This window comes from Sardina pilchardus, chromosome 13 (genome assembly GCF_963854185.1).
Source record: "Sardina pilchardus chromosome 13, fSarPil1.1, whole genome shotgun sequence".
Lineage (NCBI taxonomy): Eukaryota > Metazoa > Chordata > Actinopteri > Clupeiformes > Clupeidae > Sardina > Sardina pilchardus.
In genome coordinates, this window is record NC_085006.1 from 23,304,374 (window position 1) to 23,324,710 (window position 20,337).

A 20,337-nucleotide genomic window follows, 5' to 3' on the forward strand; every position below is an offset into this window, starting at 1 on the left:
TGTGTCCCTTGCAGAGGAGTCCAATAAGAAGCACCCGTTCCCCTGCCCCACTACCTACCGCACTGCTCTGACCCACTACCTGGACATCACGCACCCTCCGCGCACCAACGTGCTCTACGAGCTGGCCCAGTACGCCACCGACCCCAAGGACCAGGAGAACATGCGCAAGATGGCCTCCTCCTCCGCCGAGGGCAAGGTGAGGGGGGACGACCGGCCCATTATCTCCGTTCAGTCCCATCGAGACTGTGGGTGCCTCTCATTCAACGGGCCTGGATTCTCACTGATCTACATAAAGAATGATAGAAGAAGGGATAGACTATCCCTTGTTGCCGTCCCATCATTCTTTATGTAGATCAGTGAGGATGGAGGCCCGAGGAGCGAGGGAGGACGTATAAACGCTGCATGAGAGGCACCTAGTGTCTGATAATGCTGTTGTTGATACGAGACCAAAGAGCTTTCATGAGAATCGATTCATTTAAGCAGAAAATACCAGTCATTTCCTGTGTTTAAGCTGCAGGACTGTGTTTTATGCAAGCTGAAAGAAAAAAAACTATGTTAATACCATATTAAATGTATTAACCTCATGGCTGCAGAAATGTAGCATAATCGATGTGTAAGCCACGGCTAATAGTTGGGAAATTAAAATATTTCATCTCCACACAAGACTGTGTGACTAACTAGAGGGGGACACATCGCTTACCTTTAACATAGTTAAAGCGTCACTCACACAAGAAACCCGGTAGGTTCCTGTGACAAAAAAAAGGTAAATAAATAATAAGGGGTTAGATAACGTCTTTGTGTTCATACCCACCTCCCTGTAATGATGGCGTTAAGCAGCAGGCCCCCTCTATTCACACACAAAGGCATTGAACAGGTTTGCGTCTCTGTAACCTTGTGAGAGTGACCATGCAAGGTCAGGTGTATTATCTATGCTGTGAACTGTCCTATCTATTACTTCCCTTTCTGTGAGCTGGCCTTGAAGCTCAAAAGCTCAATGTGCTATTGTGCTCCGGTTCTTTCTATGCCAGGGAGTTGAACATAAATGTCCCTATCCAAACGTGTGTGTGTGTCTCACCCTGTTGCTGCGATCTGACCTTTGACCCCTGTTCTCTGCGCTCCTGGTCAGGCGCTGTACCAGAGCTTTGTGCTGGACCCGTCCAGGAACATCCTCGCCATCCTTGAGGACATGCCGTCTCTGAAGCCCCCCTGCTGACCACCTGTGTGAACTGCTGCCTCGCCTGCAGGCGCGGTACTATTCCATCGCCTCCTCCTCCAAGGTGGGCAACGACACAGACAGACACGCAGACAGACCTAGTTGTTAGAATGACTTTTAAAAGCTTTAACTCTACCTTTTTTAAAAAAAGAAAAATCCTAGAATTGTTAGAATTGCTTTAAGAAGCTTGAAATGTTTACATTTGGCTGACGCTTTTTAACCAAGTGACTTTGTTACTTTTGCGAACATGGTAATGTAATGTCCCCGTAGCAGCCTGTTTGTGTAAGCGGAGTCTTGTGGTGTACATTAGCTCACTGGCGCCCTCTCTTGGTCTCCCAGGTGCACCCCAACAGCATCCACATCTGCTGCGTGGTGGTGGAGTACGAGACCAGCACGGGCCGCACCAACAAGGGCGTGGCCACCAACTGGCTGAAGAACAAGCTGCCCACCGACAACGGGCACAAGGCCACCGTGCCCATGTACGTGCGCAAGTCCCAGTTCCGCCTGCCCTTCAAGGCCAGCAACCCGGTCATCATGATCGGACCCGGCACGGGCATCGCCCCTTTCATGGGCTTCGTCCAGGAGCGCGGCTGGTTAAAGGAGCAAGGTAACACACACACACACACACACACACCACACCACACCACACCACACACACACACACACACACACACACACACACACACACACACACACACACACACACACACACACACACACACACTATTGTTCTTGGAGCAAAAGGACCAATGTTTGGGAGATTTTGTTTTACATTTTCATATTTATGCATAGCATTATATTATAACTTGAGGCAAAAATACACAACTCAAATTTTCATTTCATTTCAAGTCATTTACATAATTTCATGGCTTACATAAGATGACTGACAGGTTTGTATCAGAAAGCAACTCCGAAGGTCCTCAGTCAACTAGTCTGCATGCATCCAGATGTGTAGTGTGTTCAGTTACCATGTCTACATGTAACTGTCTCCAGTAAACTAAACACGTTGCACATGCTGTAGAACGAGGCTGAGGGAACATGGGGGAACTCTTGTTACTGCAAGATCTCCCATATACTGTAATGTGTTGTGCTGGATCTCAATTATCCTTAGATAGATGGATAGATACTTTATAAATGATTGATCCCCAAGGGGAAATTCCTTTAGCTGTAACATGCACTGGTCGACTCAAAAGCCAACAGAACTCACCTGCGTTAGTATCATTATTCATCTCAGTTATCCAAGTGACGTGACGCAGGCTTGGTTGATTAAACGTGTGTGTGTGTGTGTGTGATTTCACTCTGCAGGAAAAGATGTTGGTGAGACGGTGCTGTATTTTGGCTGCCGGCACAAGAAGGAGGACTACCTGTACCAAGAGGAGCTGGAGGAGTTTGAGAAGACGGGGGTTCTGACCAAGCTTGACGTGGCCTTCTCCAGAGACCAGGAGCAGAAGGTACAACCAGTCGGGCAGACCGTCTGGCTCATGACCCTGTTGGGTCAAAGGGCACCAAGATTGCTGCCAACAGCAGCGGCAGTGTCCAGCACTAGACAATGGGTGCCTCTCATTCGTCTTTTTATATATCCTCCCTTCCTTCCTCGGTCCTCGTTCCCACGGATCTAGATAAAGAATGATGGGGCGGCACCAATAGGATCTATAGTCAATAGTCTATCCAGTGCTGGTTATAGATCAGTGGGAACGAGCCTGGAGGACGGAGGATCAAGGAGAGAGGTTGAGAATGCGCCATAATCTGTCTGTTACCCTGTGTTTTGTCTCAATCCCAAAACTCATCAGAAGGTCATTTTAAGTAGCTAAACAGGCTAAATTCAGTAGCTAAACAGAGGCTAATTTGAGACTAGCTGATGTATATCCCGTTAATCATGCCAAGTATGTAAGATTCTGACTGGCTAGTGTAAGAGAATGGACAAAGTACAAATGCCCACACAATGACTGTGTAACAGTGTTGAAATATCCTTGCTTATAGCTACAGTATGTAGGATGTTACTTATTCAGCTTACTTTAAAGATGGCTTGTTGAAATTCAATTCAAATATATCTTTATAATATAACATATACAGTGGGGAGCACATGTATTTGATACTATGCTAAAACAGGAATATAAAATCATCATTTGACAATTGATCTTAATGCCTTAATTCAAAAAATGAGTAAAAAGCAAACCGCCAAGGACACCAATTTTCTTTGTGATTGAAGAATGTATCGTAAATAAATAAATGTTTTCCTTAAATGCTAGGGGAAGGAAGTGTTTGACCCCCTATGTAACCCTATGGGAATTTAACACATAGGGTTAACATGGGGTCAGGCAGATTTTTATTTGTAAAGGCCAGCTATTTCATGGATTCAGGATATTATGCATCCTGATAAAGTTCCCTTGGCCTTTGGAATTAAAATAGCCCCACATCATCTTATACCCTTCACCATAGCTAGAGATTGGCAAGTTGCTTTTTCCAGCAGGCCTATATTAGCCTGTTTGATTTGCATTGAGCTCAAGGAGCATCAAACATCATCTGGACATCTGTAGACAGTTTATAGGGGATCATCTGAATAAAATGGGACTGATGATGATAAAGAACACTTTGTGAGTGCGCTTTTTCTCAGTCATGCTGTGTCTCTAATATTGTTTGTTTGTTTTGTTTATTTGTTTTCTTCTTCCCTCTGGATTTGTATCTCTCAGGTGTACGTCCAGCACCTCATAAAGAATAATAAGGAGGAGATCTGGAACCAGGTCCACTCTCAAAGTGCACATATCTACATTTGTGGGTGAGTGGAAATCACGCAACAGCTCGTATTTATTCCTAGCCTGCCTAGCTAGCTAACAGAGGCCCACCTTCAATAAATGGGATATGCAAATTATGTGTGGTTACTAAATTTGATTGTTTAGTCCAGTTTAGATGACTAAATTGGAATTTAATTAAGAGCATATTGCAGGAACAGAAAATAAATCGATATTAAATGGAGGGGGAAAAGGAAAAAGGCTTAGTTTGCCGTGTATGTTCATGTTCCAAGAAACTCCATGTAAGTGTCCCCTGTTTCGTTTCCATAGGGATGCTCGTAACATGGCGCGAGACGTTCAGGCGGCGTTCTACGATATCGCCGAGGAGCTGGGAGGCATGACGCACACCCAGGCCACCGACTACGTCAAGAAACTGATGACCAAGGGGCGCTACTCGCAGGACGTGTGGAGCTAAATGCCTACCCCCCCACCCACCCCCTCCTCCAAGCACCAGCCTCCTCCCCTGCACAGTACTACAGGGGGTAGTACCAGGGGGCTGGACACAAGTCTCTCTTCTACAGTTATTTTTAGTTTTGAATTTTTTGTTTTTGTCATTGTTGGTTTTTACATGTTTCTTGAGACCACATGTGCACACCAAAAACAGTCTGTTAAGATTGGTTAGGTGAGCAGTGCTTTGGGCTGACTCCATAAACTCACTGTACATACGATGGGGGGGTTGCAATGTGCTGAACGTGGACCAAATCTCACTTCCGCAGTGACCAGAAGCTTGAGGAGGATTTATTAGAGATATCATGCGTGTAAAGTTGTGTAGAAACATTTTCTGTGCAAATAATTAACTTTATATCATCACTGTTTGCATAATCAATCCATGCAGAGCTTGACGGGGAGCCTTTGAATGTAGCCTTTGACATTATGCATAGTTCCAGTGGCTGTACAATGCATTTATTTTTTTAATTGTGTACAGTAATTGGCAACAGCCACCGCATATTGTAATGCAGAATCAGTTGAAGGCATAGGATGACTCATTTGGTCTATCATGGAGCTTCTTATACGGGAAGCTATGAGGCTGCCTTTTATGGATTGTCACCCTCTTTTTGACTTTCAAGTGAGAGATACATAGATGGGTGGATGGATAGATGAATAGGTAGATAGATAGATAAATAGATGTTATTCATCCTGAGAGGGAATGCAATGTTTCTAAAGTACATGCAGACTGCAGAGGGGGGATCCTGGCTCAAATGAAAGTCACCCTGGGCACACGGTTATTCAACACTATTCTGTTTACTTTTCTTTTGAAGTAATTCTGTGTTTTCAGCTCATCAGTCACTTCAATGCTTCCAATTTGAATGCAAAAAAAGTTCCCTCAGAACTGCCCTTATTTCCCCAATGTATCACTATTGTTTGGAAGAGCTCCCAGAGAAGGATGAGGATGTATTTGGTCATGGTTATTCATGTACTGTAATTAGAAGCCTGTGAATTAATTTTATTCCGTTTTAGATGTTTGTATGTCTCTCTCTCTCTCTAAGTCTGATGCACATTCTTGTCCAACATTTTAAATGGTGCACTTAAGAAATGGTTTGTTTTGTTGTTAGTTTCACTGATTGGTGGCTATTAACATGGGCTCACTATGTTCTTGGGTGAATGCAAGTGTGTCCAATGATCACATTTGAGTGACTTTTAAAAGGATGGGATGGGGGATGTGATGAGTAATATGAACTTTGGAACCTCCTCTCTTTCTCGTCAAGGAAATTACGTCTTTTCCCCAGTCAGACCCCACAACTTTATTGTAGACAAAGTGAATTAGTGCCTTATTATATAGCTTGCCTTCTTTTAACTTGTATCATGCAGGTAATACAAGAGTTAGGTACATTGATACTTGCTGTTATTTTTCTGTCAGCACCATCAACTTTTATATGCAATTTTCCTATGTATTAATATAACTAAGGCATGTCTTTCTAAATGAATAAAACTGTGATTAAAACTTGTGTCTCACTGCGGTCTTCAAGCAGTTCCAGTGATCTTTCTGGCAAGAGATGAAATGTGGCAGATATTGGGCTATGATCTTCACTTTGATCTTGAGTAGGCGTAATCTGTGGCCTTTGGTTGTCATGCCAGGCCACATATGTTGATCAGTTGAGTGTGTAGGCCAGAGAGAGACACACACACACACACACACACACACACACACACACACACACACAAACACACACTTCTCACACTTCCAATGTGATTAAAATGACAGATGGCTGGCAGTATTGGTGACCACCCATAAATAACATTACCATGCAAGAGCAACCACATTGCCTTACCCACACACTTTCCCTCACATGCTGAGCGCGCCACCACACACACACATTCATCCCTCACATTTCCCTCTTTGTGAACTTTGAGCAAAACACATATAGCGTAGCTTTTCTTGATTAGACGTACCATCCAAAAAGTTGCTGTAGTATAATTTGATGAAGAGCTAAAACAAATTGCAAATTGAAGACCGGGCCGATTTGGCTGCACACAAATGTTTGATTTGGAAATGATTTTTTTTGTTTTGCAAAGACAACGATAGTACGCATAAAGAAAAGCATGAAAGGAGAAGTAGTAGTAGTAGTAGGAGCAGTAATGAAGGTTCTTCGGTAGTAGTAATTACATGACATAAAACACGAAGTGTAGAATAACAGAGTGCATCTGATTACAAATGTAGTCGCTTACAACTGTCCTATTTAAGCTATAATAGCCTGTTGAGTATGGAGAGATGTCACGCCACTGCAACAAGTCTTAATGACTTCCTTCCAGTTGGACCAGTTGGCTGGTCTTGACTCACCTCAAGCCCCTTCCAGTTCGCTTACCGACAGAACTACCAACAGCACTTCACTCCACCGTGTTTTAACAATAGCAACACTTGTGCTGTGAGAATTGCTGTTCATTGTTTTCAGTTCAACATTCAACACCATCATCTGCTCCAAACTGATCACCAAACTCAGTGAACTGGACATCAATACTTCCCTCTGTAACTGGATTCTGGACCTCAGTCTGTTAGGTTAGGTTAGATAACTACTCTTCCTCAACTCTCACCCCTCACGTAGGCTGTGTGCTGATCCTTCTCCTTTACTCCCTCCTCACCTATGACTGCACACCTGTACATGGCTCTAGCACCACTGCCAAGTTTGCAGACAATACAACGGCGATTGGTCTCATCAGCAGCAGTGATGAGACCGCCTACAGGGAGGTGGTCCAGCACCTAACAGTGTGGCACTAAAACCAACTGATCTCATTGTGGATTACAGGAAGTCCAAATCTGGCACACACACAACCCATTCTCATCATAGTTTCTAGGTGTCCACATCTATGAGGAACCCAACACCACCACCCTAATCAAGAAGGTTCACAGCGTCTGTTCTTCCTGAGGACACTAAAGAAGATGATTCTGGTGAACTTCTACAGTACAGCTGCACCATCGAGGGCGTTCTCACCAAACTGTGTCAGTGCTCACAATACAGTACGGGCTCTGCCTCTGAATGAATAGCAATGCAGAGGGCGGTGAAAACTGCCCAACACATCACTTGTTCCTCACTCCCCTCCATCATCAAGGCCAACCAGGGCAAACGACTGCATAAGGTAAGGTACCTGAACTCCTACCCGCATACACACACAAGACATTGTTTCATTCAACAATTGGGGTCCGGGGATGAATTACCAATGCCATGCCTAGCCTGACCTGAAGGTTTGCTTACGCAAGTTCAGGTCAGAGGTTATAAATAGCTACATGAATTTAAATGTGGAACAAAATATGTTTTACACAGAGGATTAGACAGAGTTTTGATTATCCAACTGGGTGAGTTATTGGGATTTTACATAATGTGCACAAATATAATTTTGGTAACCTCACAGCCTCAGCCCAGGCAACATTGTGCGGACCCTCTGCAATCCCTGGCGGCCCCTAGTGGGGTTCCCGTGGACCCCAGGTTGGGACCACTGGCATAAGGCATCATCTAACTAAACTCACCCTAACCAGAGGCTGTTCACCCCACTCCCCTCTTATCTGGGAGGTGTTACAGGTCTTTCCATAGCAGGTTCAGTGGAAGTTTTTCCCCTGCGGCTTTCACCCTACTGAACACTATTTCTGTACCTCTGTGATAACCAACTACCCCCCCCCCCCCCCCCCCCCCCACACACACACACCAATAACACGCCCTCCCACCACAACTGATGCCTACATATCTAATTGTTTACTGTCCACATTGCATACTGTAGGCTATCGGCCTACTGTAAGCACTACCTGTTCTCATTGCATTTTTTGCACTTCTGCTTAGACACTAACTGCATTTTGTTGTCTCTGTACTTGTATTTTGCACAATGACAACAAAGTTGAATCCAATCTAAAAAATAAAAAAAGATGACTGACATGGGGTCGTGTAAAAGGATGCGCCTTGTTTGCGACATCCCACCATCCAGTGGTGGAAATCCCTCTTACCTAAACCTAACCTATTGCACAGAGACAAATCATTAAATAGGCCTTCACAGGTTCTGACGTTTTTGAAAGGGTGGACTACAATACTTTACAGAGAGACATGAATTGATTAGGTGGAACAAATATGACGTGTAGTGTATGGTGTTTTAAAATCTTAAGCTGACCCAATAAGTTATTGCCAATAACCTAATAGTTTGCAGTGCTCGGCAGTCCACTCCTGTTACACTCGCCTAGTACAACTGTTGCTCTACCCAGCCAGGAGGGATCATGTGACGTTACAGCTAAACAGGAAAATGGCGCAATGGAATATACCATCATGTGTAGAACAGGGGGCAACGATAAATTAAAATTATAATATGTTACCGAAGACTCTTTTTTCGTGTATGTTCAAATATACACATTATTAGTTTATTTCATCTGACAATTCTGAGAAATGTAGTAGTTGATTTTCTATAATGGCAGATACACATAGTAATCAGACGACACACGACTCTATCTTACTTTGAAACTGCACTTGGTACACACCAACTTGAGGTTAGAGTTGATAAATGCCGCAGTGTGTGTGTGTGGATGTCGTTTGGTTTTTAAATAATCGTAGTTAAAGGAGGGCTATTCGTTTTACTTAGACGCGAAGATGGCCTCAGGTAAGCTTTGTTTGTTAGTGCAAAGCGAAAAGCACGTATTTTGTGGTTCGTACGTACTTAAATGTTAACAGTGAACGTGTGAAAGCGAGCAAAGCCAGGGACTAACGTTACCCCCTAGCTGACTAGCTATTGCTAGCGTAATTTGACTAGCGAGGCAGTTAGCAATTGCCTCATAGTAGTTGTTGTGGCCTAGCTCTGATATTGCACATTTACGCCATGTAAATTCATGTCATAGATATTTGACACGTCCCCAGTGAGTAAATTGTCCACCACATAATACAATATTAGTTGTTTCTGCTTTGCAGGTCAAATGGTTGTATCCCGGTTTTAACCGCCATTTTTGTTTGGCAGCGTGGTCTGAGGCTAATGTAGCCGTCTAGCGAGCGAGCTTAGCATTAGCGGCTAGCCAGGTGGCTAAATAGCTGAGAATATGACGTGTGTAGTCTAAACACAAATTGAGCTATTGTCAAGGTTTACCATCCCATGTTTGTATTGTTTACATTCTTCTTTTTATTGATGACTAAACGTGGTTATGATTTCCCACTTAACGTCTAGATTCGGGCTACGGGCAGCCTGGAGCTCAACAAAGGTAACGTGGCTAGCTTTATCAATCTGACTTTAACGCTAGCGAATCGGCTAGCCTGCCCTGTACACACCGATGGTGTCCTTAATATGTCCATTCAATCAGAGGCACTGTTAAGTTGTAAACGTAACCCTACGAGGTATTGTCTTGCCATGATCCTTAACATACTGGTTTGATGGTAAGGTAGATCTAGCCAACCAATTTGCCTCCTCATTAATGTCAACATGCCACCAACTGTTTTTTGTGTTCAACGATAAAATAGACGTTCAAATAAATTGATGTGAAATGCTTATCTTGCAGTTATGGCTCTTATGGAAGTCAAGGCTATCAACAGACTGGACAGGTTGGTGGGGTTATCTAAGATTACCTTAACATTAACGTTACTCCATGACATTTCTACACCACGTTGTCGGATACAAGCTAACATAAATATTATTTCAGCAGGGCTATGGCCAAGGGAATGGAGCAGGTTCATATGGTGCGTATGGTCAGTCAGGTGAGTGGCTTAGCTGCTCTTCTCGTTAATTAAACCTCTGTTGACGTTCCCATACTGTCTGGCATTGTTGTTGTTGTTGACCGTTTGTTGTTTATTTGTTTATTTGTCCTCTTCATAGAAGGGTATGGTCAGCCGGCGGCCCAGAGTTACTCTTCGGGGGGCTACGCTCAGCAGCCACCACAAAGCTACGACTCCTATGGTCAGCCGAGCACGGACGCCACGGCTGGGTAAGAGCCACTTCTATACAAACTGTTCACCTTATAGGTTAGACTCACCTTTTTGGTATCCAGTGGGACAAACATGAACATTTTGCTGGTGCTAGGGACATTAGTTTTAGGATCAGACTGATAGACACTCAGCCCTAATCTACCGCTTACTATTAGTCATCAAGCCAATTTTCAATCGAGAATGTAGGTCACTCTTGATTTCCAATAGTTGTAACCACTGGTGAAATGTACAACTACAGTTTAAAGAAGCGCTCTTGGAAGCTCTTGTTAATACAACTAATTAAAGAACTGCAAAAAAGTAATGGTCATCCAGTCAACTTAAAACCCATTCAATTTTTTAGCCTCTTTTTCTGAAAGAAAAAACTGTCCCTTTTATTTATGTGATGTTAACCTGTCTGCATGTCTTTGCTATAACACAAATGGCCTCATGGACGTGTATGTGTTTGAAGGTCAAGCCATCTTGCTAACACGGTGCCCTCTATCCCCTTTTGATTCTCTGCAGGTACAGTGACAAATCCTCTTACGGGCAACCGCCCAGCGGGGGCTACGGTCAACCAGCTGCAGGTGGCTACGGACAGCAGTCCGGCAACAGCTATGGTCAACCTGCTGCAGCAGCGGCAGCAGGAGGAGGCGGAGGAGGAGGAGGAGGAGGCTATGGCCAGCAGTCAGGTGGTTATGGCCAGTCTCAAGGGGGCTATGGAAGGAGGAACGAGGGTAAAGTGCCTGTTCACTAGTTACGAGCAGCAGCTTCCTTCATATGTTAGACCTTTTCCCTTCTCCATGGTTGCCTTCTCTTGTCTCTGCTGTACATTTTAGTCATCACTAAGTCTGTCACCTAATCTTATCTTGTGCCAATGTTACTGTCTCTGAGCAATTTTATATTTCTGCTGTTGGACTTTTTGTTACTGCTGGAGATGGGGGCTCAAAGCTGTTGCCTAAGTACATTTAAGAGATGAATTTTTGTGTACTAAAGGCAGCTAGATGTTTTTTTTCCCCCTGTTTTGGCTGAAGACCTGTGGGTTAGACTATAACGGAAGAGTAATGGTACACTACTCACCAAAAGTCAGGGAAATTCGGTGTTAGAGTGAAATTAAGATGTACCTAAAATCCACTGTAACCTTTACAGGTGAACTTGGGTGGGGATCACACTAGTCAGTGGCAAGCGGCAGGTTTCCTATTGTTCTCTATGGTTCGGCAGGGTAGCGGTGACAACACTGTCATAACAAACTGAGCGTTGAACTTGGTTCAACTCTGAAGCACAACACTTGGCTCATCAATGTCAGTTTCAGAATGTGCAGGTATTTTCATCAATCATATTCGTCGAAGAACGTAACAACAAAGGTAACGGTCTCTAGTAACAACGTTGACAGCAGTGTAACTTAGGAATGAGAGAACTCTGAACGCTACGTTACGCTTGCCGCTGCTGCTGGCTAATGTGATCCCCGCCTTAATGTGACCACCTACATTTTTGAATGTCCAACATTTCAGCGTTGCAGTACTTTCTGTACTTTTGTATTTTACTATATCCTTGACTTTTTGTGAGTAGTGTATGTTGAGTGTGATGTTGAGCAAAAGGTGTGTGTTGAATTCAGCAAACCGAGGCGTACAGTTGCCTTGATGCTAGTCATTGACACTTTATGGCCTCCTTACGCCTAACAAGTTTGACAAGATTGGGGAAAGATTCTTGAAAGATTGGAGTCTTCTATCTATAGCCCCCAATTCAAGCCTTACTCAAAAGACTACAAAATGTCAAGAATCTTTCCCAAATCTTGTCAAACTTGTTTGGTTTAATTGAACATTTGAATGCACCTCTGGCTTAACACCCATCTCTGCTACATAGAATAGAATAGAATAGAATGTATACTTTTTTGATCCCGTGAGGGAAATTCGTTTCTCTGCATTTAACCCAATTTAACCGAATTAGTGAACACAGCACACACACAGTGAGGTGAATCACACACTAACCCAGATCAGTGAGCTGCCATGCCCAACCAGCGGCGCTCGGGGAGCAGTGAGGGGTTAGGTGCCTTGCTCAAGGGCACTTCAACCGTGGTGGACTGGTCGGGGATCGAACCGGCGACCTTCCAGTCACAAGCCTGAAGCCCTAACCAGTACACCACGGCTGCCCCAAATATATTCTACCCTTCTGAGGTTCTTGACTGAGGCTTTTGCAAGTGTTGTGTGTGTCGGAGTGTCATTGTTCCCATGTTTGCCCCTCACAGGTGAGAGCCGGCGGTACGGAGACGATGGTGGTTCTGACCGCTCCGAGGGCTACCGTGGCAGGGGCCGTGGCGGAGGCGGCGGCTACGATCGCGGTGGCTATGATCGCGGTGGCTACGACCGTGGCGGAAGAGGAGGCCCCCCTTCTGGTATGGGGTAAGTCACTGAGCGTGCAGCCCCAAAAGGTACAATCACATTTAGAGAGGGATGCCCATGTGTTCCATTCTTAACCCTCCACCTAAATCATTTAGCCCCCCCCAACCCTAAACCTAACCACCAACACACACACACACACATGCGCACGCACCCGCCCCCCCCCCATCACCACCACCCTCCACACCATCCTTCTCCCCTCACCTCACCCATATGCTTTATCCAACTTGGCCCTCACCATCCATGAACTAGATCTGTGTGTGAGTCAGCTGAACTGGTAGCACAAGTGTGATGGTAATACCCTACACCCCCCCCCCCCCCCCCCCCTTGGATTCACTCCTGACTCTGTTAGCGCATTGCGATATGAGGCAGGTGTTGACTGGTGCTCACCTGTTCGTCCTAGAAGGTCTGCCAGTCATGACATTTGGTGTCGCACCTCACTTCCTGTTTGCACATAGCACCTCTGCTCTCAAAAAAAAGGTATCCTCCCTGTGTGGTCACATTCCTGTGTCTAGGCAGTACACAACAGGTACTTCTATCTGTATGTTAAGTCTCACGGAAAGCCATTCAGTACTCTATTCAACACATAACCAATGTATGTATTCATTTTTAAATTATGCCAGTCTCCCAGCACCTCAGTAATGAAACTAGTATGTTGCCATAAGTGCTTTGCAGCCTGCCTTGTTTTTATCTATTCTCTGTAAATCTAGCAAGAGGATTGACTGCCATGGGGTTAAAAAAAAAAAGAGAAGCACTTATCATTGTATGAGGTATCCACCTGTCCCATCATTGGTAGATATACATGGGATCTGTTTTGGTCTCTGGAGGTAATGATTTGCCAGTGCCTCTAGTTCCTGTGCACCGTTTAGAAAGTCCACCGGTGGTGAAGTTTCGCCCTGCTATATGGCCACCCCATCCCCCCCTTCCATTTTGATTTGCGGAAACCCCATGGACTGTGAAATCTGCCCTGAGGTTGTATTTGCTGTCGATGTGCAGCACAAGCTTGCCAGCTCAACTATTCAAATGGGGACAATGTTGAAACGGTGACATTGCAGTGTTGTGTTCTTATTTCACATGGACTGGTTTGCTTTTGTGTTAACATGGTCTACATTTTATACTGCAGGTATCAAAGTGAATGAAATTTAACTCGGACCTCAGCCATTGGAGCTCATATAAGCACTCAATGGAAGAAAAATAGATTCTCATTGTACGCTTCTAGAACTTAAGTGTCACACTGGTTAAAATTTAAACCCCAGAATTACAAGGTAGCCCAGAGGCGATCCTGCCAAAGTTTTTGGGACCGGACACTCAAATCACAACTTTCTGATTTCCTGAACAAATCTGACTATGGATCAACACTTCATTTACAAAGCTGACTGTAGATTTGAAGTCAAAATTTGGCCCCAGTTCCTTCAAATTTCCTACACATTTTCTCCCGTTTTGTCTATTGACCCAACTTGTGTTGGATGGGAGACCTCCCTACCTTCTGAGTTAACCATGGCAGGGCATCCTAGAACTGTGACTGTGTAGTGGGGAGCTATGGGCTCCTGGTTTGCGACAAAGGAAAGCCATCATATCTTCAATTTTTCCTCCGCAGTGGTGGGGACCGTGGTGGCTACAAAAATTTCGGTGGTAAGTGATGAGCATCAGAACCGTCTCAATGGGGGAGGAAGGAATGAGAGGAGGAGGAGGAAAAAAAGGAAAAATAAAAAGGAGAGAAAAAAAAATAAAAGGGGGAGAAAAAAAAGCTTACTTTACAAAGATCAATCTCTTGAGCCACCATTTTATGTCTGTGCATACCCCAGGAGCATCTTTATTTAAACTGTCTGTATGAGGTTTTCCTCTGGTAAAAGCTCATCTGGTATAAGCTTATATCTGTAACATGATTAACATTACACTTGCATGGAGGGTGAGAGCGTGGTAAATGGCAGCCTATGGATGAGCCACTGTCGCCTGTGGTGGAAAGAAACTTGCCTTAGCCAAAGAGTACTTGTGGTTTGTTTGGTTTGCTAAACTCAAGACCCTGTGCTTTGGTGCTGCAAGGAGTTCTCCAATCACTCAAAGGTTATGCAAACACTGGTGGATAGCTTTATATTGTCAGTATAATGCCAGTCAATTGTAAAAGACAGAAAGAAGCTTGTTCAGACAAAAAAAAATATTTTTAGCCTGAATAGTTGTTATGCAGTTAAGCATCTAATGGAGTCTCCCTCCCCTCTCCTGTTTTGCTGTCTTTCAGGACCCAGAGACTACAGCTCAAGGGATGACGCTGGTGAGTGTGAGTCTGGTTTTGCTGAACCCTTTAAGCTATGTTGTGCACGATTGGGTGGACTTGACAATGAGTCACTTGGTCAGCCAAGCTTGCATTAAGGGATCCTGCGTTACTGAACTTTTGTTTGTTTGTTTAGGTGGCGAGACGGACAACTCTGACAACAACACCATCTTTGTTCAGGGCCTGGGAGAAGACGTAACCACTCAGGAAGTGGCCGACTACTTCAAGCAGATTGGCATCATCAAGGCAAGCCACTTCCTTCTAGCTCTAGCCGGCTTCCGCTCACATTTACGGTTATTTCTTTTAGCGAAGGCCATTGTCTAATTAATGGCTTAAAGTATTTGTGTTCAACATTTGACTATCAGTTTGACATGTCCAGTTATTATGAAGATTTGCTGTGGTTATTATTATTATTATTATTATTATTATCGTTTATCAATGGTCTTATTATACAAGATAAAAGTCTCTGTAAACATAACTATTCTGCTGCTACAATTGCTGTTAAATTCATTCTATTTTTGTTGTGCATGTTTGTTTCTGGTGCAGCTGAACAAGAAAACTGGCCTGCCAATGATTAACCTCTACACAGACAAGGCGACGGGGAAGCTCAAAGGGGAAGCCACTGTCTCGTTTGACGATCCGCCCTCTGCCAAAGCTGCCATCGATTGGTTTGATGGTGAGCACTAGCCTGTTTTCCAGACTCAAATGATAATAGGATTTTGAAAAGTTTTTATGATTTTTGGCGTTGATTGACTAAACTGACATGGTTTTCTACTTAATGTTTGTGTGGGTACTCGAATTTGAAACACAGTCTGCAAGAAAACAGAGCTGCCTGCTCAGAGTGTTAGCAGACCCATGTTGAGTCTTGCTCTAGCGTTAGCCACAGACTAACCGTCTCTGGGAACGTGGTTGTAAACATGTTGCACTCGCGTCATGATGCCGGAGATCACAACTGGGATCTGGCTCGAGGTCAGAAGCTGTATCGCATCAAGTCTTGACACGTGTCAGTCTTCCTGTCACTCATTTGTGCATTTCCACCCCTACTTCATTTGTCTCCCGTCCTCGCTGAAACGGTCAAATGCTAACGTTTTGAATTTGCTGCTCTCCTGCCTTCCGTTCATGGAATGATGACCTCGTACAAGTCCGCAAATGAAGAGTAATCGCTGCCCATGAAGAGTCTGAGTGGAATGCCTTCACTTCATGTTCAGTTACAAATTAATAAATATTTAATCAGGACCGAACTGTTATATAAAGTTCTTGTCCATGGCCAGGCTGTTTTAAGATTTGAAAATGAATTGAGTAGATAATGGGTTCCTAGCCCTGCATTAAGTGTTAAATCACATTTTGTGAGTCATGGTCCAGTTTGCAATGCTAATTATCATTTGAGGGAATTCTGTCCTTGTCTAACTGCTGTTCATTTCTTTGGAAAAGTAGTGTTGCACACAATAAACATGACTCAAATTTCTTCAACAGGAAAGGAATTCCAAGGAAAGCCCATCAAGGTGTCGTTTGCCACCCGTAGAGCTGAATTTGCAGCTGGCAGCCGAGGTGGTGGCGGTGGCGGTGGCAGAGGACGTGGAGGTTAGACACGTGTACCTTTCCGCTTCCCTTTTTCTCATTTTCATACATGTTGTACTTTAAACAGGGTTCCCACGGGTCAGGGAATTCCTGGAATATCATGGAATTTCAGAAGAGGCATTTCCAGTCAGGGAATTTGGTCAATTTGCCTGCACAGTCAGGGAATATCATGGAATTTTATTAACAGTAAATTATGTATTAGTCAAAACCTGCTGTGTATTCTCGTTTTATGTGTGGATGCACCTTAATGTTGTTTTGCTCAACATTTCCCGCTCTAAAGATGTGCAACATTCTAGAATGCAATATTTTGGCTGGTGGCGTCACTTCAGGCAAACATGCCGGGGAAATGCTGGTTTCGAGGTCATAGAAATTCTGTTTTATAGTCAGGGAATTTTAAGTCTGACTTAGAGTGGGAACCCTGTTTAAACCGGGTTCTTTAACCCAGTTTGGAATTCTAACCATGTGCTGCTAGAGCCATGTGACCAAATGTAACCTGTTCGTACCTGACCAAACCTGTTATTTAAAGCAGAAAACATTATCACGTTTGTTTTGAACGGAGAGATTGCTCAATGATTTCGGAAGCACCATCCATTTTGTAAACTGTAAAATAAAATGTTTGATACTTTTGATCGAAAAATCACTTCCTGGTCATGGCTGATCCTGGTTCTTGTTCCTCCTGTCCAGGGTTCAGAGGACGCGGTGGTTTTGGGGGCGGCGGCGGTGGACCCAACTTTGACGTGAAGGGTGGAGACTGGCCCTGTCCCAACAGGTAGAGGGCGCTGTTCTCATTCAAATGTAGATGCTACCACAGGGCGTGAGTTGTGATCTATGCACTGGAAGAGGGAGTAGGGCAGATGCCTCACCTGCACCCTCCTGTTACCTCTGGAGACTTTTTTTTTTTTTTTTTTTTTTAAATCACAGCTGTTCGATATTTGAGTGGGTGTTGATTGGATGTTGGGAATGACTTCTGAAAAGCATGCATCCTACTTTTAGTCCACATTTGGTTTTGGGCAAAATAGGGCTGGAACAATTAACTGGTCAGTTGTCAGCTAATTGCCTATATTGGTTTATACCACTGCTTGGTCAAATTTCCTATTGTGATGCGCTGTTTGGAACGTGCATTATTTTTCTATATACCGCACGGCTATGAAGTAGTTCCCTACTTTTGGGCTTATTACACTTGAATATTAATTCGCCAATGTCAATGTAACGGTAAAAACAACAACGTTGTATCTAAGACAGCGGCAATATAAACGAAAGTGATAGTAGCAGTGGTATAAGCGGGATAATCAACTCCGCACCGTGCGTTTATAGGAAAATAATGCACTTATCGAAGTGTAAAGTCCCCTCCGCCTGCGGCGTCGGGTCCTTATTACCACTTCGAACGTGCATTATTTTCCTATAAACGCACGGCGCGTCGTTGATTATCCCTTACATAATTTTTTGTAATTGGTCAGTTGGTGTGTCCATTTTTCAGAATGATACAAAATTAAACTGGTGTTAACAAAATAACTGATTAATTAATCATGAAAGTAAACAGATTAATTGACTTTGAAGACGATGAAGTTGCAGCTCTAGGTCAAATGCATCGATTTAATCAAATCCTTTTAATCAGTAGAGAGAAAAATGGAAGTAGAAGAGGGGTAGAAGAGATGTTTGATTTGACTTTGCACCAACCAGATGCTGTGGAAATTTGAAAGTGGCTGGTAGTTTCACAAAGTAGTTTGCAATTGAGTGTCTGAATGTATGCCCATTTAAGTGACTGTGGCTGGTAGATGGATACATTTTATAAGGTGTGTGTGTGTGTGTGTGAGCGTGTCTTGCTCATCCTTCTTTTTCCTCTCCTTCCTCAGCTCCTGTGGCAACATGAACTTCGCTCGCCGCCAAGAGTGCAACAAGTGTGGCGCGCCCAAGCCTGGAGACAGCTATGGCGGAGGTATGTCGGGAGCGCCGGGCCGGCCTCTGGCCCCGGGGCACACAGGTGCCCAGTCAACGCACACATTTCTGGCCCCCTCTTGACCTTACTCATGGACTCTCCCCCTGTCCCTGTGCACCAATCATGAACGTAGTAGAAAATAAATAAGTAACAAAGAATGTAGTCGAGAGGCCAAAAATACCGTAATTTCCCGACTATTAGCCGTGGCTTATACATTGATTTTGCTAAATTTCTTCCGCTATGAGGTTAATACAGGGGGGCAGTTAATATGGTGTTAATGTGCTTTTGTTTGTTTTAACTTGCATAAAACACTGTCCTGTGGCTTATACACAATGCTGCTTATATGCAGGAAATGACTGTAATGCTTGTAGACTAAGTTGTAAATGTGTGTGCGTACACTACATATACACAATTACCCGTGTTCCTACGTCCACTTGTGTCTCACAGTTAAGTAGCGTAGTTTAATCGTGTGTACCTCTGTTTCCTGTGCGGCTGCAGACCGTGGTGGTGGTGGTGGTGGTGGTGGTAGAGGAGGATACGGCGGCGACCGTGGAGGTGGCTTCAGGGGCCGCGGTGGCTTCCGGGGCGGAGATCGTGGTGGCGGAGGATACGGAGGAGGTGGCGGAGGATACGGCGGCGGCGGCGGCGGTGGCGGCGGCTACAAGATGGGAGGAAGGTGGGTCACCTGGATTTTCTAGACTTTTCCAGAATTTACCTGAGCAGCTATTGGTGATCTCCATGTCTACATCTACTGTCTGTTGGGACACCATTTTGGCGTTGCCATGACCACTTATGTAACGATTGCTCAACTTAGCTGCTCTGTTTGCATTGGCGTTTCATTGTTTTCATGCACTGATGGAACCAGTTAAATGTGTTCTTAAATCCATGTATATATGAAATTGACTCTTAATCGTTTACGTGGTCAAATATGTAGCCGTATGTACAGAAGTCATTCATGATCTCTCCTTCTCCCGTCCCTCTTCTCTCTTCAGAGGTGATCACAGGGAAGACAGGAGAGACCGGCCATACTAAAGAATCTCCCCAGCGCCCCGCTCCAGTGATCCGTGGTTGTCGCCGGGGGTGACGAGGACGGGGGTCATGGGTCGGAGGGGAGGGGTCACGTCCACATCTGCGATTTGCATACCTTTCATTGCCAGCGCGTCCTATTGATGAACTGTTTCTAAGCGATCTTTTTGAGGCAGAAGTGTTGATGTTTGTCTACTGTGAGGGGATTGGTTGGGGGGGCGGGGGGGCAAGGATGAGATGGAGGGAGGGAGGGGCATGGCCAGAGGTTATTTTTGTTACTTTGATTTTCATTTTTTTTTCATTTTTTTTTCCCGTTTTGTTTGTTTCTTCCCCCCTCCCCTTTCCCCCCCTGATTCTAGTAGGGTTTGACATTTTTGAGCTTGACATAGACTTGTACCAGACTTCATATCATTGTTTTGTAAGATTAAACTGATCTGTTTTACTTTACTGTTCTTTTGTTTTCATTTTGTTTTTTGTTTTTCAAATGATATTAAACACCATTCTGATCTTAACCTGTTGCATTTACTGCTCCTATGCTGCAGTTGTCATCACCTGTATTGCCAGATTAAGTGTTTATGTTAAAGATATGCTGAAGAATGTCATGCCGAAGGCCATTTCTGGATGTGTGCTTCAAAAAAAAAAAAAATGAATTGATGCCTGTGCTATATCTACACTAAAACCAGCACGTTTGCCAATTGCACCTCACTGCTCCGCAGATACTGTTACCTTGTCATAACTTGAGTTAACGGTAGGAGTCACGCCCGTGTGTCTGGGAGG

At 44.2% G+C, this 20,337-nt stretch overlaps 2 protein-coding genes across 7 annotated transcripts in view; both read left to right on the top strand.

The window, feature by feature from the left end:
• Positions 1-5,944, top strand: part of porb (P450 (cytochrome) oxidoreductase b) — a gene marked incomplete in the record, with an annotated part of 27,823 nt that extends 21,879 nt beyond the window's left edge. Inside the window, 7 exon segments of the mRNA XM_062553390.1 lie at positions 15-196; positions 1,127-1,201; positions 1,203-1,277; positions 1,553-1,820; positions 2,519-2,664; positions 3,904-3,989; positions 4,273-5,944. Of these exon segments, the coding sequence (XP_062409374.1) occupies positions 15-196; positions 1,127-1,201; positions 1,203-1,277; positions 1,553-1,820; positions 2,519-2,664; positions 3,904-3,989; positions 4,273-4,417 (977 nt within the window).
• Positions 5,945-8,950: 3,006 nt separating this feature from the next.
• On the top strand, positions 8,951-20,072 carry taf15 (TAF15 RNA polymerase II, TATA box binding protein (TBP)-associated factor). Of its 6 annotated transcripts, none has more exons than XM_062551897.1 (16): positions 8,951-9,072; positions 9,628-9,661; positions 9,956-9,998; positions 10,097-10,151; positions 10,270-10,378; positions 10,881-11,092; positions 12,601-12,754; positions 14,349-14,383; positions 14,988-15,026; positions 15,157-15,266; positions 15,567-15,696; positions 16,494-16,601; positions 17,283-17,367; positions 18,452-18,534; positions 19,033-19,210; positions 19,527-20,072. In XM_062551897.1, exons 1-16 carry the CDS (start codon positions 9,063-9,065, stop codon positions 19,564-19,566), a joined length of 1,425 nt encoding a protein of 474 aa, XP_062407881.1. In that variant the 5' UTR covers positions 8,951-9,062; the 3' UTR covers positions 19,567-20,072. The 6 variants fall into 6 exon arrangements, with proteins under 6 accessions (XP_062407881.1, XP_062407883.1, XP_062407886.1 ...); XM_062551899.1 differs by having other exon boundaries at positions 8,957-9,072; positions 14,988-15,020; XM_062551902.1 differs by having other exon boundaries at positions 8,957-9,072; positions 10,881-11,047.
• The last annotated feature ends 265 nt before the right edge of the window (positions 20,073-20,337 follow it).